The 25,806-nt window shown below is 62.7% G+C and overlaps 1 protein-coding gene across 1 annotated transcript in view; it reads right to left on the reverse strand.

Annotated features, from left to right (window-relative positions):
* Positions 1–25,806, reverse strand: part of IKZF1 (IKAROS family zinc finger 1) — an 83,821-nt gene that overhangs the window by 40,055 nt on the left and 17,960 nt on the right. The window contains exon 3 of the mRNA XM_080663873.1: positions 20,517–20,636. Coding sequence (XP_080519999.1) covers positions 20,517–20,636 — 120 coding nt within the window. The remainder of the gene's footprint in view (positions 1–20,516; positions 20,637–25,806) is intronic.

Here is a 25,806-nt window from a genome sequence, read left to right on the forward strand (position 1 = left end):
CCTCCCAGACCAGGGAAGCTCCAAGGGCGGGCACTCTTCCTGTGGTTTTGGCAAGATGGCTTCTCACCTCTGAACCTCGTTCTCTTCTGTGTGTGTGTGTGTGTGTGTGTCTATGTGTGTATCTGTGTCTATGTTTGTGTGTGTCTGTGTGTGTGTGAGTGTGTCTATGTGTGTATCTGTGTCTACGTGTGTGTGTGTCTGTGTGTGTGTGTGTGAGTGTGTCTATGTGTGTATCTGTGTCTATGTGTGTGTCTCTGTGTCTGTGTGTGTATGACTGTGTGTCTGCATGTGTGTGTCTCTGTGTGTGAGTGTGTGTGTCTATGTGTGTGTGTGTGTCTGTCTGTGTGTCTGTGTCTGTCTATGTGTGTCTGTGTGAGTGTGTGTGAGTGTGAGTGAGTGTAAAAAGTATGTGGCAGCCAAGACCCCACCTCGGACACCCCGTGACCTGCCGTCTGCCTGGTCCTCAGACTGTCTCCCCCTCCCCGAGTCCCCGCTTTCTGCCCCTGCCCTGGGTGGGAGGCTGTGGGAGGGGCCGTGCCACACAGCAGCCAGGGCCCACCCTGTCATCCTCCTGGGGAAGCTGTGGCCGGAGGGTGCCCTGCACGCCCCCAGCACCCCTCGGGGGCCCAGAGGCCCCACCTGCCCGGCTCCTGCCCGGTGGCCGCTGTGCAGGGACCAGGCCGGGCGGGGACCACGGACTCCTCCCAGGAGGCGCCTGGCTAAGGGGCACCCCAGGTGGCGGCGGGTGGGGGAGAGTTCGGATGCTTTTGCCATTGAGTTTTTAAATTAAACTTATTCACCGGTTAATAAGATGATGCCGGTCTCCAACCTACAACCTCCGCGACGTCTCTGCGCACGGCACCCTGTGCCCACCGCCGAGGGCCGCCCCTCGCCCTCTGCCTGACGCCCCCAAAGGCAGCCCCTAGAAGGAGGAGACATGTGCGGGCAGGAGCGTCTGCTCAACACCCAACCCACACACAGCGCAGCCCCGGCCGAGGCCCAGGAGGGGCCGCCCCACACCAGCCACCGGCCGCGGAGCTCAATGCAGCCCGGCTCCCTGCTTCCCCCCTCCCGGCTCCCCCCTCCCGGCTCCCCCCTCCCGGCTCCCCCCTCCCAACTCCCTCCTCCCAGCTCCCCGCTCCCGGCTCCCCCCTCCTAGCTCCCGGCTCCCCGCTCCCGGCTCCCGGCATCTCTGCGGGGCACAGGCCGGAGGATCGTGGGAAAGGGCCGCGGACACGTTTCCAGAAACGCAGCCTCAGGAGCGCGCTGGCGGGTGGAGGGATTTGCTAACAAGAGAGACCTTTGGATTCTCAGGAGGCGGGTGCACACCCCCCGCCCCCCGGGACCCGGGACCCCAGGACCAGGCTCCCCACAGGCCTGGGCTCACCCCGGAGACACTTGTCCCCAAGGGACTGGCCTCCACCGTCAGTCACGCCCCTTGGCGGCTCCAGGGGCTGGAATCCAGACAGAAAGGAGAGGCCACCTCCTTATGCCACGGCCCCCAAGGTCAGGCCTCCAGGTCAAAGGTGAGAACTCGGAAAGGCCAGCAGGTGGCTGCCGGGTGGGAGGCATGGAGGTGCCGGCCTCACTGGGAATCGCTGACGTAAACATGCACCTCCGGACAATGAGGTCCCCCCGCCAGTCTCGTCCCGTGGACACTACACAGGCCCAGCGGGGAGGTGCCACCCGCAGCCGCGGCCACAGGCCCGGGCCGGAGGGAGAGCCAGCCTGGCCGGGGCAGGAAGAGCAGGTCACCAGTGCTGAGCTCAGACCCACAGGGACTCCCGAGAGCCGCTCCGCTCCCCTCCCGCCAGGAGCCCACCCCCCGTGGACCATGTGCCAGGGCGGCCAGGCCCTCCTCCTCCTTATCTAACGCCAGCAGACCCCAAGCTGCAAGCTGGAAGGAGAGAGGGAGAGAGGGAGAGGGACAGGGAGAGGGAGAGAGGGAGTGAGAGGGAGAGGGAGAAAGAGAGAGAGGGAGTGAGAGGGGGAGAGAGAGGGAGAGAGAGAGGGAGTGAGAGGGGGAAAGAGGGAGTGAGAGAGAGGGAGAGGGGGAGAGAGAGGGGGGAGGGAGAGAGAGAGGGGGGAGGGAGAGAGAGGGAGAGGGGGGAGGGAGGGAGAAGGAGAGGGAGAGGGAGAGAGGGAGAAAGAGGGAGTGAGAGAGGGAGAGAGAGGGAGTGAGAGAGGGAGTGAGGGAGAGAGGGAGAGAGGGAATGGGAGTGAGAGGAAATGAGAGTGAGAGAGAGAGGGAGAGAGGGGGAGAGAGGGAAAGAGAGAGAGAGGGGGAGTGAGAGGGGGAGAGGGAGTGAGAGAGAGAGAGAGAGAGGGAGAGAGGGAGAGAGAGGGAGTGAGAGAGGGAGAGAGAGGGAGTGAGAGAGGGAGAGAGAGGGAGTGAGGTAGAGAGAGAGGGAGAAAGAGAGAGAGGGAGTGAGAGGGACAGGGAGTGAAAGGGGGAGAGAGGGAGAGAGAGAGAAAGAGAGAGGGAGTGAGAGGGAGAGAGAGAGAGAGAGAAAGCGAGGGAGAGAGAGGGAGAGGGAGGGGGGAGATAGAAAGAGGGAGAGAGAGGGCGAGAGAGAGAGGGAGAGGGGGAGAGAGAGGGAGTGAGGGAGAGAGGGAGAGACGGAGGGAAAGAGAGAGTGAGAGAGAGAGAGGAAGAGGGAGAGAGGGAGAGAGGGAGAGGGAGGGGGAAAGGGGGGGGGAGGAGGTGGGAAACACTGTCCCATCGGACAAGGGAGTGAAAGGCGGGTCCTTCGGGGACAGGGGACGTCCCGTGGGGTGACTATTTCTGAAGGGAAGCTCGGGACCCACCTGCCCAGGGCTCGGCTCCTTCCTGGCTGCATCGCTGCCATCGGTAGCCGTGGAAAATGTGGACACCGGGGATGGGGGAGGGAAGCCCAGCGCCCTTGGGGGGCAGACACGTTTGCGAAGGAACGAACGAAGTGAGCGAATGAATGAGCACCTGCCCGCGGGCTCCCTGGCGCCAGGCCGGGCCCAGACGGCTGCTCGGCTGCGCCGGAGTCGGCATGTCCACGCGTCAACTTGCGGTAGGAAGAGGTGAGGGTGTTCTCAAGCTATTCTTTTTTTTTTTTTAAATATGTCTTTATTGACTTCAGAGAAGAAGGGAGGGGAGAGAGAGAAACACCAGTGGTGAGAGAGAGAGAAACATCCATGATGAGAGAGAGCGATCGATCGGCTGCCTCCTGCGCGCCCCTCACTGGGGATGGAGCCACAACCCGGGCCTGTGCCCCGACCGGGAATCGAACCCTGACCTCCTGGATCCTAGGTGGGTGCTCAACCACGGAGCCCGCAGGCTGGGCTCAGGCTATTCTTGAAAGACTGCCGGGTGGGTCTGGTAGGTTCTGGAAGGGTTCCTCATCCAGAGGGTTAAAAGCGGCCAAAGACAGGAGAGGCAGGGGGCGCTGCTGAGCAAGTGTCGGGGTGAGGAAGTGCCCCCCAGGCTGGCAGCTTGCTGGGCGACGCCACGTGTCATCGCCATGGACACGCCCCCCACGCCCCGCGCTCTGTGCAAGGACGCGGATTGGGCTGCAACTGCGTGCAGCGTGCATGCACCTTGGGGCGAGGGGGGGCCGGGGGGGGGGCTGAGGGGCCGTGTCACCTGCTTCCCGGGTCCCGCTGCCAGGAAATTGGAGGCGGAGGACACACAGGATGTTCTGAGATAAAAACAGGAAATGGGTGAGCTCGGTGCCCTCTGGGAGATGGTGACACCGCCGTGTCCCCGCCAAAGGTGCCGTCATGCACGGCCCGGGCCTCCTTCACCAAGGGCGCGGGACACTTGGTTGCCCCTGGTGATAAAGGACGTTTTAACAGGAAAACACCGAGTCCTCACATCCGCACCCACTCCCCTCCCTGTCCTAGGCCCGCAGGGAGCTGGAGCTGCGGGTTTTCTGTTCTGACAGGAACAGAGCCGGTGAGGGCACAGGCCCGGGTTGAGGGCTCCATCCCCTGTGGGGCGTGCAGGAGGCAGCCAATCGATGTTTCTCTCTCATCACTGATGTTTCTCTCTTTCTCCCTCTCCCTTCCTCTCTGACATCAATTTAAAAAATATTTAAATTGAGAGTCCTAGCCCGTGTTGCTCAGTGGATAGAGCATTGGCCTACAGATGGAAGGGTCCCGGGTTCGATGCCTGGTCAGGGCACAGGCCCGGGTTGCGGGCTCCATCCCGTGTGGGGCGTGCAGGAGGCAGCCAATCGATGTCTCTCTCTCATCACTGATGTTTCTCTTTCTCCCTCTCCCTTCCTCTCTGACATCAATTTAAAAAATATTTTTTTTAAAAGAGGAGAGTCCTAGCCGGTGTGGCTCAGTGGATAGAGCATTGGCCTACAGACGGAAGGGTCCCGGGTTCGATGCCTGGTCAGGGCACAGGCCCGGGTTGCGGGCTCCATCCCCAGTGGGAGGCGTGCAGGAGGCAGCCGATCAATGACTCTCTCTCCCTCTCCCTTCTTCTCTGAAATCAATAAAAATATTTTTTTAAAAAAGAGGAGGCAGCACCTGGTGGACCTGGGAGGAGGGAGTGTTTCACGGACCTCGGCTCAGCACCTACGCAGTCCGTCCGGGGCTGGTCTGCCCAGAGATGTGATTCACCGAGGGAACGGACAGGCCAAGTGGCACCCGCGTGGAGGTCCCCCGGGCCCCCGGCAGGCCCAGCCCCCCCTCAGCCGCACCTGAGACCAGCCGCTAGGAGTCACCGATGGTGCACACGAGAGGGAGGGGGACACAGAGGTGACAGGGCACACGGTTCGCCCCCAGGGACACGTCTCTAACGCGGGGAAGGAGGCGGTCACCGTCATGACGTGAGGCGTGGCCATGCCTTCTGGTGTCACCCACTGTAACCTCGTCCACCTCCTGTCCAGCCTGCTATTGCCCTGTCCACCTGCCCTGTCCACCCAGCCCAGGGGCGTCTGTCCAGCTGCCAAGGCGCCTGCCACCACCCCTCTCACCGCGGGGCAAGGGCGCTGCTGGCGGCTTCGGCAACGTGACCCTCCTCACCTGCTCAGGTCACTCAGGTCCCAGCAGGGCCTGGCGCTGCACCTGCACCTGCTCCTGCGCCCTGAGCACCAGCGGAGGGGGCCTCTGCGCGAGGGAGGCTAGTGCTGCCCCGGGGGAGGGGGCGGGGGGGACGCCGGCGTGCGCCCCCCCTGCTCCCCGGCTGTGGGGCCCTCGGCGCGTGCCTGCCGGGCGGGAGGAGGGCAGCAGGCTCGGCCGCGGGGCCACCAGGTGCTGGAGCCCCGGCCTGCCCCCTCTCTGGCCCGGGCCCCCCTCCGCTTCTCACGCGGCCCCTGGGCTGTCAGACCCGGTGGGCACAGGAGCAAGCGTCCTGATGGCAAACCCTGACTCCAGCTTGGCACGGAGGGCCCCTCTGCGCCCCCACCCCTCACACAGCCTGCAGCATCGCTGACAACACGGGGTGAGCCCCCTTCTCACCAGGCTCGCTGGGCGCCCCCCCCCCCGGCCCCCCGCAATCTGCTGAGTGGCAACAGGATCACAGGCTCCACCTGGCATTCGCTGGGGGAGGGCGGGCTCTCCCGGTGACGCCAGTGGGTCCCCGGCCCCCGCTCGGCTGCCGGGTCACATTAGGGAGACCTGCTCTGCAGGTGACGGGATCGTCCGATCGCCCCGGACCAGGCCCCACGGCGCTCCCCTGGCCAGGGTCTGTGCCCCCACCTTCTCCTGTCAGCCCCTCCCAGTCCCCTGGCTGAGGGACGGGACGTGTACCAGGTCCTCTGACAGCCGCCTCGTTGTCGCCGGAACCGGCTTTGCGCCTGCCTTTCCGGGGGTCCCCGCCTCCCTGCGGCCTCTGCGCCCGTTCCCAGGGAGGCCTGTGTGGGCCACGCCTGGGCCAGCACTGCCCACGGTGCCACCCGCCTGCTGTGCGGAGGTGACGCCCCACAGGCCTCCACAGCGCACGGCGGCCGGGGCCAGGGACAAAGCCTTGGCGTCGGGGGGTGGAGGGGGGGGGCTGGCCGCACCGGCTGGGGGGCCGGATCGGGATTACCCTGGTCGCTTACAACCCGCGGGAGCGAGGAGGACGCTGACCCCTCCGGCGGCGGCGTGTGGCGCGTGGACATGGCCGGGCCGCCTGCCCCACGAGGACGACGCGGGATGTGAGGATGGACCAGCGGCCCTGCTGCTCCCCGGGGGGGTAGGGGGGTAGGGGGGTAGGGGGGAGGCCCCGGCGCAGCCAGTGAGCACGTGGTGGGTCCGATCGCTGCGGGAGGTGCACTCACTCGCTGCCCGTCCACTCACGGAGCCCCAAGTCCTACTGTGTGTGCTGTCCCCCCTGCCCCGCCCCCCGCCGCACTGCCTGCTGGGTCAACTGGCCCCTTCCTGACACAAAGCGGCCTGTGTCCCGCGGGCAGAGCCTCTGCGTGGCCATGCGGCCCGCGGCCTCGCAGCCCCGCCTCCTGGGTCTGAGCCGGTGCCCTCGCCCCGCAGAAGGCGGCCCCGCCCGGAGCTCTGACCTCCAGGCCCCGCAAGGAGCTGGGTCTCAGTGCACCCCACCCCTTTTCTCTCCTCCACGGGGAAGTTTTTGTCTTTAAATCCTCACCGGAGGCTATTTTTCCATTGAGTTTTGGGAGGGAAGGAGGGGGAGGGGGAGACAAGATAGAGAGAGAGAGAGAGAGAGAGAGAGAGAGAAACATCGATGGGAGAGAGACACGTTGACTGGCTGCCTCCTGCACGTGCCCCGACTGGGGGCGGGGATCAAACCTACCACCAAGGTAGGTGCCCTTGACTGGGAATCGAACCCTCGACCCTTCAGTCAGACGCTCTAAACCAGCCATGGGCAAACTACGGCCCGCGGGCCGGATCCGGCTGTTCTACCCGGTTCTCTTGCTCTCCCCTCCGCTCCTTTACTTTGAATTTATATTCGTTCACACAAACACTCCATCCATGCTTTTGTTCCGGCCCTGCGGTCCAGTTTAAGAACCCATGGTGGCCCTCGAGTCAAAAAGTTTGCCCACCCCTGCTCTAACCACTGAGCCACCAGCCAGGGCTGAGGTGAGAATTCTGCTCACAGCCACTGAGGGGCGTCTGGTGAGAGCGCGCGTCAGGTCAGCGACCTTTCCCTTCTCGGCGGGACTCGTGGGCTCTGCCACGGCTCCTGAGGCAGCCTGCGTGGCCTGTGGCCCGTGTGGCCTGCGTGGCCTGTGGCCCGTGTGGCCTGCGTGGCCTGTGGCCTGTGGCCCAGGCTCCGGCTTCTCTGTGGATCTGCAGAGGGGAGCCTTCCTGACCCAAGGACGCGGGGCAGTGGGAGGGAACAACAAGCATCGTCCACCCGCCACGGCGACCGCACAGATGCCCGTGAGGACCGGCCACCAGCGCCGCCGGCGGCACCCGCTCTCCCGCGCCCTCCCGCGCCCTCCCGTCACCCGGCTCCCCTGCGCTTGAACGAGCCGCGAGCTCACGTGACCCAGCACCACGTTCCCCGCAGCTCTGGGCATTCCGGATTTCGGCAGGACCCGCTTGTTCCGGGGAAGCAGCGTCCCTTACAGGAGCGACAATGCAGCTCGACGGAAGACGGGGCGGCCCCAGGGCCTGTCCGCCGGCGCGTGAATAGAGAGCTGGGGTGCAGCCACCCCAGGGGACCCTACGCAGCCGTGAAAAAGGACCTCTCGCCCTGGGAGCAGCAGGGAGGGGCTGGAGAGCATCACGCTCAGGGAAACGAGCCAGGCTGAGCAAGACACGCATCGCACGGCCACGCATCTGTGGAACCTAATGGACAAAATAAACGGATGACCGGAACGGACCCAGAGACACGGAATGGGGGGACAGACCGAGGGCTCCCCGAGGGCGGCGGGAGGAGGGAGGTGATGAACCGAAGACCCGGGATGCACAGCTGCGCGGCCCATGGACACAGACACAGCGGGGCGAGGGCCGGGGCGGAGCGGGGCCGGGGTGGAGCGGGGGCCAGGGCAGAGCGGGGGCCGGGGCGGGGCGAGGGCCGGGGCGGAGCGGGGCCGGGGCGGCGCGGTGGGGAATCAGAGGAGGCATCTGACACCCTTCCAACAATAAAGGTTCATTTAGGAAAACAGCAGCCGATCAGTAAAAGGAACCGTGGTGCGTGGCCACCGGCAGACGCGCGGGCCTGGGGCCTGGGACGCAGCTGCGAGGCGGGGTGTCCGGGAAGGAATGTTTGTGGGAGCGGGCGGAGCTTTCTGCTCCTGCTTTGGTGCGATGGTGAGTACCGGTCACTTTAAGGAACTTGCTATGTCGTTTCCCCTGGTCCCCTAAGCACGGCTCTGACCCCGGGCCTGGTGTGCAGACAAACGATCGTGAACTGCCTCCATCCCACACGCTGTCGGGACACGAGCCAGGACCCCGAGGGGCGGGGATCGGAGCGGCGGCCCGCCCGGGCAGCCAGGAGCGCCGACGCCGCGAACGAAGAAGCAGATGACCTGAAGGTTTTTAAAAATTAAAAAGGCTGCGTTTTCCGCCGGCACCTTGAGAAGCTGCTGTGCAAATAGAACTCCAGGGCCTGCCGGTCAGTGTTCCAAACATCCCCCCCACCCCGACCCCCGGTCCGGTGAAACAGCCCCAGCAACACAGCCTCCATCCCGGGCGCGGGCACGGGAGCAGGGAGGTGCGTCGAGGAGCCGGCACCCACGGCCTCTGTGGGTGGGGACCGTGGTCCAGGCCGCACAGACCTGAGGGCGCGTGAGCGAGGGCACGAGGGGCCAGGGCCGTCCTCCTCCCCGCTCTCTGCCCTTCAGAATTAGACCTGGACGGCCCGGCCGGCGTGGCTCAGGGGCTGAGCATCCACCTAGGAACCAGGAGGTCCCGGTTCGAATCCCGGTCAGGGCACAGGCCCGGGTTGCAGGCTCGATCCCCAGTGGGGGGCGTGCAGGAGGCGGCCAGTCCACGATCCTCGCTCATCACGGATGTTTCTCTTTCTCTCTCCCTCTCCCTTCCTCTCTGAAGTCAATAAAAATATATACTTAAAAAAAAAGAAAGAAAGAAAAGAAAAAAGACGCCACACCAACCAGCAGCTGCGTAAACCAGGCCGGTGTTGGGGAGGGCAGACAGCGTATCCCACGGGCCGCTCCTGAGTCCTCTTCCACTTGGCCCTCTGCTCGCTGTCTCCCCGGAGCGTACACCCTTTGAGCCTCAGAATCTTATCTTTCCTGTGCCTCGCAGGGCACCTGGGACAAAGTGGGTCCTTCCCAACCCGCTTCTCACTAACCAATCCCCAAGGCCGCCCCCGCAGGGTGCTCCCCGCCTCCCGGTGCTGACGCCCCTCGGCCCTGGAGAGGGGGGCTGGGCTGCTGTGGGCATCTCCCCGTGGAGCGCCCGAGGGACCAGCCGCTCAGCTGGGCGCGGCGATGGGCTGGGGCGGGGGGGGGGGGGGGGCGCCCTGGAGCTCCAGCCAGTAGCATTCAGGCTGCTCTCGGGCTGGAGCCCAGCAGCTGGAAGCATTCCTCCCGGCCACCTGGGCGCGCCCAGTGAGCACGCGGGTCCACGGAGGCCACCTGGGCGCGCCCAGTGAGCACGCGGGTCCATGGAGGCGCACGGTCACGCCCGAGACCCAGGTCTGTCCCCTTAGGCGGGGAGAAGGCGGCGGGGGGGGGGGTGGGGGGAGCCTCCACAGGCTCCAGACTGGGAAGCCAGCTCTAGTCACGCGGCAAAACCGAAAATAGTCATTTCCCTTCTTCTCCATCTGCACTTGACTTACGTGTTCAGGGCACACGGTACTGTAAGGGCTGCTCCCTGCCCTTCGGTTTAAAATATATACGTATTTTTATTGTTTTTTTAAATATATTTGTTTTGATGTCAGAGAGGAAGGGAGAGGGAGAGAGAGAGAAACATCGATGATGGAGAGGATCTTGGATCTGTGGCCTCCTGCACGCCCCACACTGAGGATGGAGCCCGCAGCCCGGGCCTGTGCCCTGACGGGAATCGAACCCTGACCTCTGGGTGCACGGATGACCCTCGGCCAGGGAGCCCCGCGGCCCCGCCCTGCCTTCTGTGTCAATTCCTCCCATCTGACGGAGGGGTGCTGCTTCCTGACTCAGCTCTCCCCCAGGGGTGGCAGTGCCCACGGCACAGGCCCCGGCAGCCAGCGGCGCTGCGTCCGGACGCCTGATGCCGGATGCCGCTGGGTGTGCGCCACGGGCCTCGCTGCTCCGCAGGTCAGCCTGGCCCACAGGGCGGCACTCCAGGGCATCGGGCGACCTGACACGCAGCCCGGAGGTTGAAAGTACGCTCCTACGTCCCACAGAGCGTCCAGGGAGATGCCACCACGGCCCTCGTGTCAGGACCAGGGTCCTGAGGAAGCTTATCGGACATCAATTTTAAAAGAAAGAAAGGAGGGAGGGAGGGAGGGAGGGAGGGAGGGAGGGAGGGAGGGACAGAGGGAGGGAGGGAAGGAGGGAGAGAGGGAGGGAGGGAGGGAGGGAGGGAGGGACAGAGGGAGGGAGGGAAGGAGGGAGAGAGGGAGGGAGAGAAGGATGGACGGAGGGAGGGAGGGAGGGAGGGAGAGAGGGAGGGAGGGAAGGAGGGAGAGAGGGAGAGAAGGATGGACGGAGGGAGGGAAGGAGGGAGAGAGGGAGGGAGAGAAGGATGGACGGAGGGAGGGAGGGAGGGAGAGAGGGAGGGAGGGAAGGAGGGAGAGAGGGAGAGAAGGATGGACGGAGGGAGGGAGGGAGGGAGGGAGGGAGAGAGGGAGGGAGGGAGGGACAGAGGGAGGGACAGAGGGAGGAAGGGAAGGAGGGAGGGACAGAGGGAGGGAGGGAAGGAGGGAGAGAGGGAGAGAGGGAGGGAGAGAAGGAAGGAGGGAGGGAGGGAGGGAGGGAGGGAGGGAGGGAGGGACAGAGGGAGGGAGGGAGACAGGAAGGAAGAAAAGACCCTAAGACAATAGCAGCACAGCCACAGGGTGCAGTGTGGCCGTGGGTTCTGGCTGCTCAGGATAAGGGAGCTGAGGGGAAGCACAGGCTTTGCTCCGTCACGCTGTTCCCCTCCACCACGCTGCTCCTCCCCCCGCGCTGCTCCCCCCATGATGCTCCCCTCCCCCACGCTGCTCCCTCCCCCACGCTGCTCCCCCCATGATGCTCCCCTCCCCCACGCTGCTCCCCTCCCCCATGCTGTTTCATCCCCCCTCATGCTGCTCCCCTCCCCCACGCTGCTCCCCTCCCCCACGCTGCTCCCCTCCCCCGCGCTGCTCCCCTCCCTCACACTGCTCCCCTCCCCCGCGCTGCTCCCCTCCCTCACGCTGCTCCCCTCCCCCCTCATGCTGCTCCCCTCCCCCATGCTGCTTCATCCCCCCTCATGCTGCTCCCCCCCGCGCTGCTCCCCCCATGATGCTCCCCTCCCCCGCGCTGGTCCCCTCCCCCACGCTGGTCCCCTCCCCCGCGCTGCTCCCCTCCCTCACACTGCTCCCTTCCCCACGCTGCTCCTGCCCGCATGGGGAGAGGTGCTGCCCCGGGTGAGCAGGAGGCAGAAAGCCGCCGTGGAAGTGGGAACAGCCCAGCCGGAGAGCACCTCGGACAGACTTCCACGCCCCTGGCCGCGACGTCAGACATGCGCGTGAGCGTGGGGACGCTGTGCGACGGCAGCATGGCTTCGAAATTGTGAGTGAGCGCCGGGTTTAGGATGGAAAACACAACTGCCGGCACCTCAGGGCCGAAACCCCCGAAGACCACAGCCTCGCCCTGAGCATGCTCACCGGGCCGTCATGCTGAAGCCGACGTGAGGGCGCCGTCAGTGGGGGCGAGGCCAGATCAGGGTTCACGGTCACTATGTACCATCCACGGGCCGGGCTCGGGGCGGGCAGCCACCTCGACTGCCGGTCCCACTGAGAGCGCGGGGAGGCGGAAAGCAGCTCGTCCCTCCGCGGCCCGGGACGCTCAGAGAACCATCAGCAGCGCCCGCAGGCTCGGATGAAAGCGCCGTTCTCATCCCAGCAGCTCTTGCCGCTGATGTGCCGTCCTTCATTCTGGAAGGGACGGGGCCCTGCCAGGCGCCCTGAGGCTGCGGGACCAAGGTTCGCAATGCAGGGAACAGACAGGAGGGCCCCGGCTTCCCGGAATCCCGCCTGGGCCGTCAGTGGGAACTGCAGGCTGCGGCCACGTACCCGCACCCCGAGGGGAAGTTGCCCCCCACTTCCCCCTCCTCCCCCCCCCACGCTCCCCGTAGGCCGCCTGGGGACACGCCCGAGACCCGCGCCCAGAGGCCCTGCCGCTGAGCTCAGTCCCGAAAGTGGGGCAGGAGTGGCAGTTGAGTTACTCCAGTCGCTGCAAGTGCCAGCTGCCTCCGCGGAGAGAGCTCCGTCCTCCCACAGCCCGCCACCTGCGTGCCGCCACGCCCCGACGGAGCCCTCAGGAAGCCACAGGCCTGGGACCCAGGAGAGGCCCTGCTCGCTCTGCACGCACCTCTCGGGGCTGGGCACAATCCCGGGAATGCACACGGCGTTCAGAACGCCCAGTGCAAGTCCGGGTTCTGAAGGCTGCCAGGGGCCATGCTTTCCTGGGGAAACCCCTGGGAGTCAGGGACACGTCCGTGGGGTACGGACCGGTCCTGCTTTGCGTTTCAAAGTTCCTCACACCAAAACAACGGCAGCGGCAATCATCTCTCTGTAAAAGCCTGGTAGGCAAGGTGTCCCCGCGGGAGTTCGACCCACCGGGAGTTTGATCGCTCGCTATGACGTGCGCTGACCAACAGGGGGCGGTGCGGAGCGAAGGGAGGCCCCGGCCGGCGGCCGGCAGCCGGCAGCCGCTAGGGACCCTACCCATGCACGAATTTCGTGCACTGGGCCTCTAGTAGTAATAATAATAATAACATCCCCTTCTAATCACAGTCTCCCATCGACACACCTAGAACTCGAGAAGTCTTCTCTCTGCAGAGTCTAGTCCAGGGGTGGGCAAACTTTTTGACTCGAGGGCCACCATGGGTTCCTAAACTGGACCGGAGGGCCGGAACAAAAGCATGGATGGAGTGTTTGCGTGAACTAATATAAATTCAAAGGAAAGGAGCGGAGGGGAGAGCAAGAGAACTGGATAGAACAGCCGGATCCGGCCCGCGGGCCGTAGTTTGCCCACAGCTGGTCTAGTCGGCCTTACCTTCCCAATGTGTGACAGCCACAGGCCAGAGTCCTCTGTTATCAACTCTTGTCGGACAACCTACGTTGACCTCTCACTTCCCACGGCTCCCCAACAGGCTCTTCCTCCCATAGCACCCACACCCGCACCCACACAATGGTTCCTGCTCCCCTCGGTGGCTGTCGAGATGCCAAAGCTCCAGGTGCGCCCCATGGAGCAGGTAACCCGGCCCCCACAAAGCAAAGCCAAAGACCCCGGCTAGCGTCTGCCGGTTTCCACGGTGTAAATTCTTCCAACCACGTTGCTCTGAGCCAGAGCCCATGGCTTCCCTGGAGCCGCATGGTCCCCGTCTGCCCCGGATCCAGCATGCCACCCCCGCCCGGGATGCTCTTTCTGAGCTGCCTACAGACTTCTGTTCACCCCCCTCCCCCGCCCCCCGCGCCCCAAATCCCAGCAGCACAGGGTCAGAGCTCCGCCAGAGCTGGACGATGTGGGAGCTGTGGTTCCCTCTGGGCTTATCTGGACGGCGCAGTCCTGGCCTCAGGCACGCAGGCTGGGGCGGGGTGAAGCGGGGTGGGGGGGGGGGGGGCAGGGGCGTGGGCGGCGTCCTGGGGGCCGGCTCCCCGGGGCCACAGTTCCACCGAAAGGCACTGGTTCTGTGGAAACGGCAGGGCCCTGGGTAGGCCCCGTTCTGCCTCAACCTTGCTGCCTTTGCATAAGAGGGAAGCTTTGTTTTCTGGGTTATATTTACACTTCCCAAACCAGAAAACGTCCTAACCAGATAGGACAGGTGGCATCTGGCAACCACAGCGCAAACCCCGCCCCCCCCTTTTTTTTTTTTTCCATTTCTTTCTGAAACCTCACGTAAAAGGAAAGTTAACGGCATGTCGGTTGGTCGTTCGATGCACACAGCTAACTCTGCTTTCCACACAGACGGAGCAAAGCCGACAGCGGACCAGACCCATCTCCTCCGGGGGTGGGGGGGGGGGAGCCTGCCCTTCCCGTCGCCACCCAGCTGGGCGCGAGGCGGTCGGGCCGGGAGCTTGTCAGCATGAAGCGAAGATAAGATGAACGCTGGGTTCTGGTTGTGAAAACAGCAGCTTTTCAGTTAACGCCTTCAGAGGCAGAAAGCTAAAACTGGAAGTTGGTGAGCAGGGCCAGCAGGGTCCAGTTTGACAAACGTCTTTCTGGCCCAGTTTGCTGCAGATGGTCTTTGTTGCTCTTCGTTCACACGCCAGGTTTGGGGACGCACTGTCTATATTTAAAAAGCTTCACGAGCCGGCTACAAATCGGCCCCTGCCTGGGCAGGGCCCGTGCGTGAGGCGCGCTGACCCGCGTGGCGGACGAGGCAGTGGGAGAAATGGTGGGGTGCGGTGGGGTTCTCCCCTGGGAAATATGGGGGGGACACCCGGGGGGCGTGATGACCGAGATGAGGCGGGACATGGGTGGCTAAATATCCCGCCCGGGGAGGAATGGGCTCTGCCTGCCCCCAATGCCGCCTGTGCCCATTGAGAAACACCGACCTGAAATAATCTGCCTGGGGAACCTTAAATCCTAACCCACTTGACGTTCTCCTACGTCCTACAGCCTCCACCCGAGAGAGGGGGGAGGCCCCAAAGCACTCACTCACTCACTAACTCACTCACTCATTCATTCACTCACTCACTCACTCACTCATTCATTCACTCACTCACTCACTCACTCACTCACTCATTCACTCACTCACTCACATACTCCATTCATTAATTCACTCACTCATTCATTCACTCACATACTCCATTCATTCATTAATTCACTCACTCATTCATTCACTCACATACTCCATTCATTCATTAATTCACTCACTCATTCATTCACTCACTCACATACTCCATTCATTAATTCACTCACTCATTCATTCGCTCACTCACTCACATACTCCATTCATTAATTCACTCACTCATCCATTCACTCATTCACATACTCCATTCATTCATTAATTCACTCACTCATTCATTAACTCATTTACACATTCATTCATTCATCATTCACTCATTCACACATTCATTCACTCATTTACACATTCATTCACTCATTTATTTATTTACTCATTCATTCATTCACTCATTCATTCATTCACCATTCATTTATTCACTCACTCTCTCAACTCACTCATTCATTCACTCACTCCTTCATTCATTTACTCACTCACTCATTCCTTCCTTCCTTCACTGGCTCACTCATTCCATGACCCTCACCATCATTTACATCCCACCTGCGCCTCCACCCCCTGAGCTGCTCTGGGACTTCACCACCATCCGAGGGCCTTTCTCCAGCACGACCTGCTTACCTGCCCCTTTTCGCTCCCTTTTCCCAGGGGCTCCCCCACCATGTTTCTCTCTAGACCTTTTCCCTAATCGGGCGCTCACTCACCTCCTTCCTCGCCCCTCTTCTGTGCCAGCCACGCCCTTCTCCTGCAGGCCCCTGGCGCACGCGCGCCCTGGTTTAAGGTCAGTGCCAACGCCCTGGGCCTCCGTGAAGGCCCCACTTCTGCAGGCCTCCACCCACCAGACCAGCGCGCGAAGGTGACGCGGCCCTAACGCCTGCTTTAAGCGGAGCCTGGAGCCTCTGACCCCACAGCCTGTTTAGGGCGAGGGGCCTGCTGGTCAGCAGCACACTTCCCAGTGAAACGGGCCCCGTGTTTTTGGAAATTCAGGAAAACGGGCGTCTCTCCAACTGGAATCGCCTGGCGTGGCTCCGTGCAGGCGACCACACCTGCCGTCTCCCCCAGGCGCCCCGGGAGACCGGCACAGGGTGGAAACACAGCTAAGCTGCCACCCAAACCACCGCGGATCGGCTCAGGAGGGAGGGGAGCGGCGGCGGCGAGGGTTTGCAGGTGCTTCTCGGGGGGAAACTAAGACTCCAACCCGGAGGCGGACGCACCCACCCTGAGGTCCAGCAGCCGGGCCTGTGGCGGCCCCAGGCCCCTGCCCCCCACCCCGCTGCTCGGCTCAGGCTTATCAGCTCGGCGATGCCCTGGCAGATATGGCACTTCCTCCAACTGCTGAGAGATAAGGCTCCGCATCCGCCCTCCACCGCGGCCCTGGCTTCTCCCTCCACCTTCCCCTGTGGAAACCCGCCACCCCTCCCCCCAGGCCGAGGGCCACAGCCGCCTCCACCCTCAGCCAGGCCTTTGCATCCTGTCAGTGAAGGTGAGACTGACGCCGAGTAAGCGGTTAAGAACACAGGAAACCCTCTGCCGTCCCCTCCGCCCTCCGGCCCAGGCCCAGCCAAGCAATGTTACTCAGAGAATTCTTGGGGCAAAAAAGAAAATTTGTTTCTCCACACGTAATCCTTTTTCTGGATGCCAATGAGGGGGAAATAAAGACTTCTTTCTACTTTTCTTTAGTTTTTTCCATCTTGGCCAGGGTGAGTCGAACCCTGGTCCAGCTACCAGATGAGCGAACGCAGTTCCAAGAGGCCACCTGCTCCCACAGTGGGCACGTGATCCGGCTGCGGGGAGGGGGCCCCGACGTGAGCCGGGCCCAGCGCGGGGCGGGCACGGGGTGGGCACGGGGCGGGCGTGGGGCGCAGAGGCCAGCGGAGCGCGTTCCAGAGACAAACGCAGCACGGTCGCCCCGCTCGGCCCCGCAGGAGAGACGGCCGCCCGAGTCCGGGCCCCCGGGCGGGAAACCAACAGCGGCCGGCCTTGGCCAAGCCCTCAGGGTCTCAGGCTCGGCCTCTCCTGCCGCTTCAGCCGCCCCCGCGCCCAGGGGTGCTCCCGGGCCGTGCCCAAGCTTCCGCCTTCCGCGGGGTCTCCCCTGCCTTCTGCGCCAACTGCTCCGCGTGTGTGTCTGCTGGTTTCCCTCAGGCCCAGCGGGGCGGGTGCCCTGCTACCGAGCCCCCTTCTCTCTGCCCCAGCCCTGGCCACCCCAGCCCCAGCCCCAGCCCCAGCCCCAGCCCCAGCCCCAGCCCCAGCCCCTGGCCCAGCCCCAGCCCCAGCCCCAGCCCCAGCCCCTGGCCCTCCTCTCCGAGGGCACAGGCACCTCCAGGCGGGGGCTGCCATGGCCTTGGAGCCCCAGGGCCCTTGCTCACGGTGAGGACCTGGAGCGTTTTGTTAAAACCAATGCGTCCCTCTGCCGTCCAGGTGTCCACACGCCCTGTCCCCTCCCCTCTCTCAGGTGAGGCCGCTCTGGGGTCCGCTACCCTCTTTAGAAGCCACCTGTTCCATCCGTTCCATCTGCGTAAGCTGCCGTCTCCCCTGTCCCTCTGTCTGTCCGTCCCTTCCCTCTGTCTGTCCGTCCCTTCCCTCTGTCTGTCCCGTCCCTTCCCTCTGTCTGTCCGTCCCTTTCCTCTGTCTGTCCCGTCCCTTCCCTCTGTCTGTCCGTCCCTTCCCTCTGTCCCGTCCCCTCCCTCTGTCTGTCCCGTCCCTTCCCTCTGTCTGTCCATCCCTTCCCTCTGTCTGTCCGTCCCTTCCCTCTGTCCCTTCCCCTCCCTCTGTCTGTCCCGTCCCTTCCCTCTGTCTGTCCCGTCCCTTCCCTCTGTCTGTCCGTCCCTTCCCTCTGTCTGTCCCGTCCCTTCCCTCTGTCTGTCCCGTCCCTTCCCTCTGTCTGTCCGTCCCTTCCCTCTGTCTGTCCCCTCCCTCTGTCTGTCCGTCCCTTCCCTCTGTCCCGTCCCCTCCCTCTGTCTGTCCCGTCCCTTCCCTCTGTCTGTCCCGTCCCTTCCCTCTGTCTGTCCATCCCTTCCCTCTGTCTGTCCCCTCCCTCTGTCTGTCCGTCCCTTCCCTCTGTCTGTCCCCTCCCTCTGTCTGTCCGTCCCTTCCCTCTGTCCCGTCCCCTCCCTCTGTCTGTCCCGTCCCCTCCCTCTGTCTGTCCCGTCCCTTCCCTCTGTCTGTCCCGTCCCTTCCCTCTGTCTGTCCGTCCCTTCCCTCTGTCTGTCCGTCCCTTCCCTCTGTCTGTCCCGTCCCTTCCCTCTGTCCCGTCCCCTCCCTCTGTCTGTCCGTCCCTTCCCTCTGTCTGTCCCCTCCCTCTGTCTGTCCGTCCCTTCCCTCTGTCCCGTCCCCTCCCTCTGTCTGTCCCGTCCCTTCCCTCTGTCTGTCCCGTCCCTTCCCTCTGTCTGTCCCGTCCCTTCCCTCTGTCTGTCCGTCCCTTCCCTCTGTCCCGTCCCCTCCCTCTGTCTGTCCCGTCCCTTCCCTCTGTCTGTCCCGTCCCTTCCCTCTGTCTGTCCGTCCCTTCCCTCTGTCCGTCCCCTCCCTCTGTCTGTCCGTCCCTTCCCTCTGTCCCGTCCCTTCCCTCTGTCCGTCCCTTCCCCTCCCTCTGTCTGTCCGTCCCCTCCCTCTGTCTGTGCTACCCTGTCCGCAGCCACGCTTGCGGCTCCCTTCGCCCACCCTGTGAGGTCCTGGGGACGTGTCTGCTGAGAGAAGCAGCTCAGCTGCCGCCGCCACTTTCGTGAGGAAGCCGAGGCTCGGCCCAGCCCGAGGGGCTCAGACCTGGTGCTTCCTTCCATCTGCGGCTCCTCGCCCTCCCGGCTCTGCCCGGTCCCCCAGGCGCTGCCTCCTCGGCCCACTGCCTCGTCCTGTCCTGTCCCCGACACTCCTGCTCTGACCCCGCCCAGGAGCACCCCTTTAGCTTCCTGATCCCCTGTTCTCCAACTGCCCCCACTGCTTTTTTAAATGTTTTTTTTTTAATTGATGCTTAGAGAGAAAGGAAGGGAGGAGAGAGACCTCAATGATGAGAGAGAACCACGGATCGGCTGCCTCCTGCACACCCCCCACTGGGGATGGAGCCCGCAACCCGGGCCTGTGCCCTGACCGGGACTTGAACCGTGACCTCCTGGCTCACAGGTCGACGCTCACCACTGAGCCACGCGGCCGGGCTCCCATTCTCTGTACACACGCACCTTGCTTCCCACACCCTGCACGGCGAGTAGGTGACACTCCGCACACGATGCCAGTGCGCACGCACCCCGGGAAGGAGGGCCCTAAGCCGGGGCGGGGGGTAGGGGCTGGCTCGTGGGCCCTGCACCCCTCACTCCTCACGCACCCCTCACCCCTCACTCGCTCACGCACCCCTCACTCCTCACGCACCCCTCACCCCTCACTCGCTCACGCAACCCTCACTCGCTCACGCACCCCTCACCCCTCACTTGCTCACTCACCCCTCACTCGCTCACGCACCCCTCACTCGCTCACGCACCCCTCACTCGCTCACGCAACCCTCACTCGCTCACGCACCCCACTCCTCACTCCTCACGCACTGCTCTGCGGAAACCGTCCTGCCTCTCCCTGGGGGGGCCCCGGGCTCCCCGTTAACTCCTCCACGAGAGGAAGGTGTCGCCTGCGCCTCGGCCCTCCGTGGCTTCCCTGCCGTGGCCCGGCGTGGCCTGTGCCCAGAGCCTTTGCTCCCCGACTGGCAGCGCCGGCAGCGCCGGGCACCAGGACAGGGCCTGCCGGTGCCGCCCTCTGAGCCCAGGAGCTCACTCTTACAAACGTGACGGTGAAAGGAGAAGCAGCATGCGCGCCGCCTTCCCCACGGCCAGGCGCCCGGAGACCTTGGCCATGGCAGACCAGCCCCCCGCAGCCACGCCCTCGGGCCCCAGCAGCACCTGCTCCCAGGGGCTCCCCGAGAACGCAGTCCGGGGACCCTCCGGAGCACCGGGGGCGGGGCCCTCGCCAGGGCACAGCACCAAGCACTCGGCGTTCATGGGGCGACCCTCGGAGAGGCTGTGGGGCCCTCGGGAGTCCCCGCCCCCCGGAGTCAGCCCCGAGGCAGGGCGCGGGGACTCTGACCCCCGGCTGCAGGGGCCTTGGGGGACAGCTCCCCTGTTCCGCCAGGACGGCCCCCGAGCCCTAACGCGGATGTCCGGGCGCACGGGTCACCTGGATGGTTCGTGGGTGCGAATCCACACGGCTTCCCTCCCTCCGGGCCCCTCCCTCCGGGCGCCGGGAGGCTAAGGGCGTGTTTGTGGATGTGAACGTGTGGAGAGCAGGGCCGGGACCCAGGGTCCGGGCCCACGGACAAGGCGTGGGCCGGAGTGAGTGTGTGACCCGGGGCGGCCCGCGTTGTGTTTGTCATCTGTCCTTTCTGCTTTCCACTCTCCATTTTCTGCCCAATGGAGCCTTTGAGGACCAGCGGAGAGGGGGGACGTGAAACGGCCCGTCTGTTCCCGCCCACCCTGAGCTCTGGCCGAGGCGGCCTCTCGCTGACACCCGGGATGGTGACTGTCACCAGCCGAACCCATAAACTCCCACATTCCCACGCCGTGCACGGAGGACGGAGGGCAGGGCTGGCCATGTGCCCCCCAGGCAGCTGCCCCCAAGTGGCCGCCCGTGGGGGTCCCGGGCGGAGCTGCCGGGAGCATCTATCAGACAAAGGGCCGACCCAGGATCCGCACTCCCCCGAGCAGGTGGCTGAGGGGGAGCAGAGGGGAGAAGGACAGAGACAGGGCTCCCGGAGCAGACGGAGGGGCCTCCACCGGCGGCTGACTCACCTGTGCCCCTGTCGCCCTTGGCGCCCTGCTGGCCTCCGGACGTGGTGGACAGGTCTTCGGGGACCGGCATGGGCTCGTCGCCGTCATCCGGGGTGTCGCTCACTGGAGGGCTCTCCTTCCCTGTGGAGAGAGGCGGCGGTGAGCTTCTGGGGTGCGGCCGCCACTGGGGCCTGGTCACTGGGCTCGGGGCCTAGGCTCCCCTGGGTGCGGCCTCAGAGGAGGAGGAGGCAAAACACGTAAACCACATGCACTGCTGGAGATTCCACCGTGACAGCCCTGGTTTGTGCGTGCACGTGCATGTGCGTGCGTGCGCGTGCATGTGCGTGCGTGCGTGCACGTGTGTGCGTGCACGTGTGCGCATGCGTGCGTGCATGCATGTGTGTGCATGTGCATGTGTGTATGTGTGTGCATGTGTGCGCACGTGTGTGTATGTGTGTGCATGTGTGCACGCAGGTGCCCACACAATTACATATTGTAGGCGATACGGGGTGATATGTGTTCTTCATAAACATAAGCTGTCTGTTTGAGACGTGACCACACTGCCACCCTTCAGCACAGCGTCCGTGTCGCACGCTCTGTGCAGGCGCACGAGCTTCGATTAAATCCTCCTCCTGTTTCGGAACTTAGACTGGTTTCTGTTGTTATTGTTATTATTTTAAGTCCTCACCTGAGGATAATTTTCCACTGATTTTTAAAGAGTGAAAGACAGAGAATCACACCAACTGGTTGCCTTCTGCTCGCACCCCAACCAGGGCCGGGACTGGGGAGGAGCCTGCAACCGAGTCACATGCTCTGGACTGGAATCGAACCCGGGACCCCTGGTCCGCACTGAGCCACACTGGCCAGGGCTCCCTGTTCCCGCACACAGCACCGTGGCGGGCACCGGTCACACGCCTCCGCCATCACCAGCGCCCAGGCACCAGGAGCCCCGACCCCGCCGGCAGCCCGCTCCTCACACCCCGTGCCGGCTGTTCTGCGGGGTGTCCTCCGGGGTGCCCTTGGGGTGGCCTGCGGAGTGCCCGATTCCCCGCCTACGCCAGCCGCCACACCCTCCCTGACCTCGTGGTTAAGGTCAGCAGGCTGGGCCCCGGCTGAGAGCCACACGTGTTGTGTGTGCCCGCATTCCTGTCAGCTGCATGGCCCGACTCACGGGGTGGGGTTGGGGGGCAGCCTGGGGAGCGAAGGGCAGGCAGCCCGGCCCGTGGGTCCCCAGGGCTCGCCCAAGAACCTGCCTGGGGATCCTCATCTTGGAAGCATGAAAGTTAAGTGTGATCCCCACAAAGCAGGTTTACCGAGGCAGGGGCTCCCCACGGCGCCCTGTCCGTCTGACCGAGGAGAAGGCGGTCCAGCCCAGGCTCCGCCCCACACCCCGCCCCGGCCCCCATGGCAACCTCCTCCACCGACTCAACACGGAGGAGATGTCAGCCACAGGCCAGAAACAGCCGGAGGCCCAGTTCATGCAAATGACCTTCAGGGAGAGGATGGGGGACGGACCCCACAGGAAGGTGAGCAGAAGCGAGGACGGGGTGGCCTGTCTGCGTCAGGCGGGCAGCGCGCCACAGGCTGGAGGGCCATGCTGAAGGCCTGAGCGCATGGTGGGGATGGGGGGGGGGCGGGGCGCGGGGGAGTGGGGGGAGCCTGACGGTGTCTGGTTCGTCTGACCCTTCAGAGCCTGGGGCACTCACACCCGGGACACGCCCACACCCGGGACACGCGCACACCCATCTGAGACACGCCCACCATGGGAATGCCCATCTGAGACACACCCACACCGAGACACGCCCACACCTGGGACACACACATCCGAGACACGCCCACACCCATCTGAGACACACCCACACCCATCTGAGACACGCCCACTATGGAACATGCCTACACCCGGGACACGCCCACACCCATTTGAGCCACGCCCACTATTGGAATGCCCATCTGAGACACACCCACACTGAGACACGCCCACACCTGGGACACGCCCACTATGGAGTATGCCCACACCCGGGACACGCCCACACCCATTTGAGCCACGCCCACTATTGGAATGCCCATCTGAGACACACCCACACTGAGACACGCCCACACCTGGGACACGCCCACTATGGAGTATGCCCACACCCGGGACACGCCCACACCCATTTGAGCCACGCCCACTATGGGAATGCCCATCTGAGACACACCCACACGGAGACACGCCCACACCCGGGACACGCCCACACCTGGGACACGCCCATCTGAGACACGCCCTTCCTGGGTGGTTGCCATGGGCCCGCCCAGGCCGAGCTGGAGCTGGGCGGGCATGGCCTTTCCCAGGAACCAGGCACCACCTTGCACTCGGCGGCCTCTGCCCGCACCACGGCAGGCCCCTGCCAGGGAGAGTGCTGGGGGAATATGCCAGGAGCCAACGCAAGGGGAATGAAGTCGGCTTAACGGTGGGAATTTCCCCAGGAAAACAACGGCCGAGAGACCGGATTGCAATTGCTGGCTTCTACCCGGCCTGGTGGAGGTGTGTGACGTCACGGGTGCGTCATCGCCGCGATAGGAGACCCGAAAGCAGCCAGGGCTCTGGCTCCCGTGGTCTCACGTCACGGCGAGGGGAGCACCCGGAGCAGGAGGGTGCGGGCGGAACGCGCTTCTCGACAACTCGCTCCGGCCTGCCCAGCAGTGGCTTTAACCTTGGAGGGCCACAGGGAGGTGGTGGAGCGGTCTCTTTACCTTTTTAATCTCCTGGTGAGAATAATCTTACACGGAACTTCAGTGGGTAAAACCGTCTTTTAGGTAAAGTGGGGGCGCTGCAGTGGGGAAGCTGGGCGACCGGGGACCCAGGCCACCTGCTTTCTCGGGGAGCCCCTGGGGGCCCTACAGACCTGGGAGTGGAGACCCCGTCTAACAAAGGCCTGATGGCCGGATGTGGGGTGAGTGTGGGGTGTGCATGAGCAGCTGCGGTTCTCAGGCTGTGGGGGCGGGAGTGGAGACACTTCCCGTCACACCCCGGTTTCTCCTGTGACCGCCTGGAGGACTTTGGGGTGCTCCATGGTGCTCTGGGGTCTGGGCCCCTTTAGGTCCCGGGCTGGAGCCGGTGGTCACCACAGAGAACCAGGACTTTCCCAGGAGGGCCTGTTGTCTCTGCTCAACTCATGCTGGTGTGTGTCCCTGTAACCCCGACTGCTTTTTAAAAAATGTAATCGATCTTCAGTGGAATAGAACAGAGAACCCAGAAATCGACCCAAACCACTACACTCAATTAATATTCGACAAAGGAGGCATGAGCATACAATGGAGTCAAGACAGTCTCTTTAATATGTGGTGCTGGGAAAATTGGACAGATACATGCAAAAAAATGAAACTAGACCACCAACTTACACCACACACAAAAATAAACTCAAAATGGATAAAGGACTTAAACATAGGAAACCATAAAAATACTAGAGGAATCCACAGGCAGAGAAATCTCAGACATATGCCAAAGCAATTTCTTCCCTGATACTGCTCCTAGGGCAATGGGAACTAAAGAGAAAATAAACAAATGGGACTACATCAAAATAAAAAGCTTTTGCACAGCAAAGGAAACCATCAACAAAACAACAAGAAAGCCCACTGCATGGGAGAACATATTTGCCAATGTCATCACCGATAAGGGTTTAATCTCCAACATTTACAGGGAACTCATACAACTTAACAAAAGGAAGATAAACAACCCAATCAAAAAATGGGCAACAGACCTAAATAGACACTTTTCAAAAGAAGACAGAAGGAAGGCCAATAGACATATGAAAACCTGCTCAAAGTCACTAATTATCCGAGAGATGCAAATCAAAACGACAATGCGGTACCATCTCACACCTGTCAGAATGGCCATCATCAACAAATCAACAAACGACAAGTGCTGGCGAGGATGCGGAGATAAAGGAACCCTCATGCACTGCTGGTGGGATTGCAGACTGGTGCAGCCACTGTGGAGAACAGTGTGGCGTTTCCTCAAAAAACTAAACATGGAGCTCCCATTTGACCCAGTGATCCCACTTCTAGGAATATATCCCAAGAAGCTAGAAACACCGATCAGAAAGGACATATGCACCCCTATGTTCATAGCAGCACAATTCACCATAGCTAAGATTTGGAAACAGCCTAAGTGCCCATCAGCAGATGAGTGGATCAGAAAACTGTGGTCCATCTACACAATGGAATACTACACTGCTATAAAAAGGAAGAAAGGAACTACGATTTGTAACAGCATGGATGGACCTGGAGAGCATTATGCTAAGTGAAATAAGCCAGTCAGAGAAAGATAAATACCACATGATCTCACTCATTTATGGAAAATAAACAACAACATACACTGATCAGCAAAAACAGACCCAGAGACAAAGAGGCATCCATCAAACCTCAGAGGGAAGGTAGGGGAGGGCGGGGGTCAGGGGGAGAGATCAACCGAAGGACTTGTATGCATGCCTATAGGCCTAACCAATGGACACAGACACCAGGGGGGTGAGGGCATGAGTGGGGGGGGTGGGGGGGACAATGGGGGGGGGGATAAGGACACCTATGTAATACCTCAATCAATAAAGAAAAAAAATTAATAAAAAACAATGGGAGGAGCAGCAGACGCCAAGCCGCTGAGCGAAGCAGTAAGGTCACGGGCAATCTTAGAGTGAGCTCTGAAAACGGGACTAGACTGAGGCCCAGACCCAGAACAGCAGAGGGCGAGGTTCAGGGAACATGGAAGAGTTGGTGACCGCTCCTTCGGCAACACAGGCCGACAGGAGAGTAACGCTGAGAGGCACGCTGTCAGGTTTGGGTGAGAAAGAAGGGGGTATTTTAATGAGCACTGTCCATGTCCCAGGGCTCACACCCATACACATAAACAAGGTACACGGCCACAGCCAACACCATCCCGTTTTCACGCAAGTTTATTTCTATCCATTTATCATTTTAAATCAGGGGCCCTCAAACTACGGCCCGAGGGCCACATGCGGCCCGTCGAGGACATGGATCCGGCCCGCCGGGTGCCGCTGCCTGTCCTGCTTAGCAGCCGACGCGTCCCGGGCCCGCAGTGCGCATAGGAATTTGTTCATAGTTTTTTTTTTTAAACTATAGTCCGGTCCTCCCACGGTCTGAGGGACAGGGAACTGGCCCCCTGTTTAAAAAGTTTGAGGAGCCCTGTTTTAAATCCTTATGCTGAAACCTGTTTCCAGGAATAAAAACACACGTTTGAAAAGAAACAGTTGTTTCAAACGAAAAATGAAATAAAACGTGACCGTTCTTTTTGCCGACGGCCCAAGGGGAGGAGGGCAGG

The sequence above is a fragment of the Plecotus auritus genome (genome assembly GCF_963455305.1).
Source record: "Plecotus auritus genome assembly, chromosome: 4".
Classification (NCBI taxonomy): Eukaryota; Metazoa; Chordata; class Mammalia; order Chiroptera; family Vespertilionidae; genus Plecotus; species Plecotus auritus.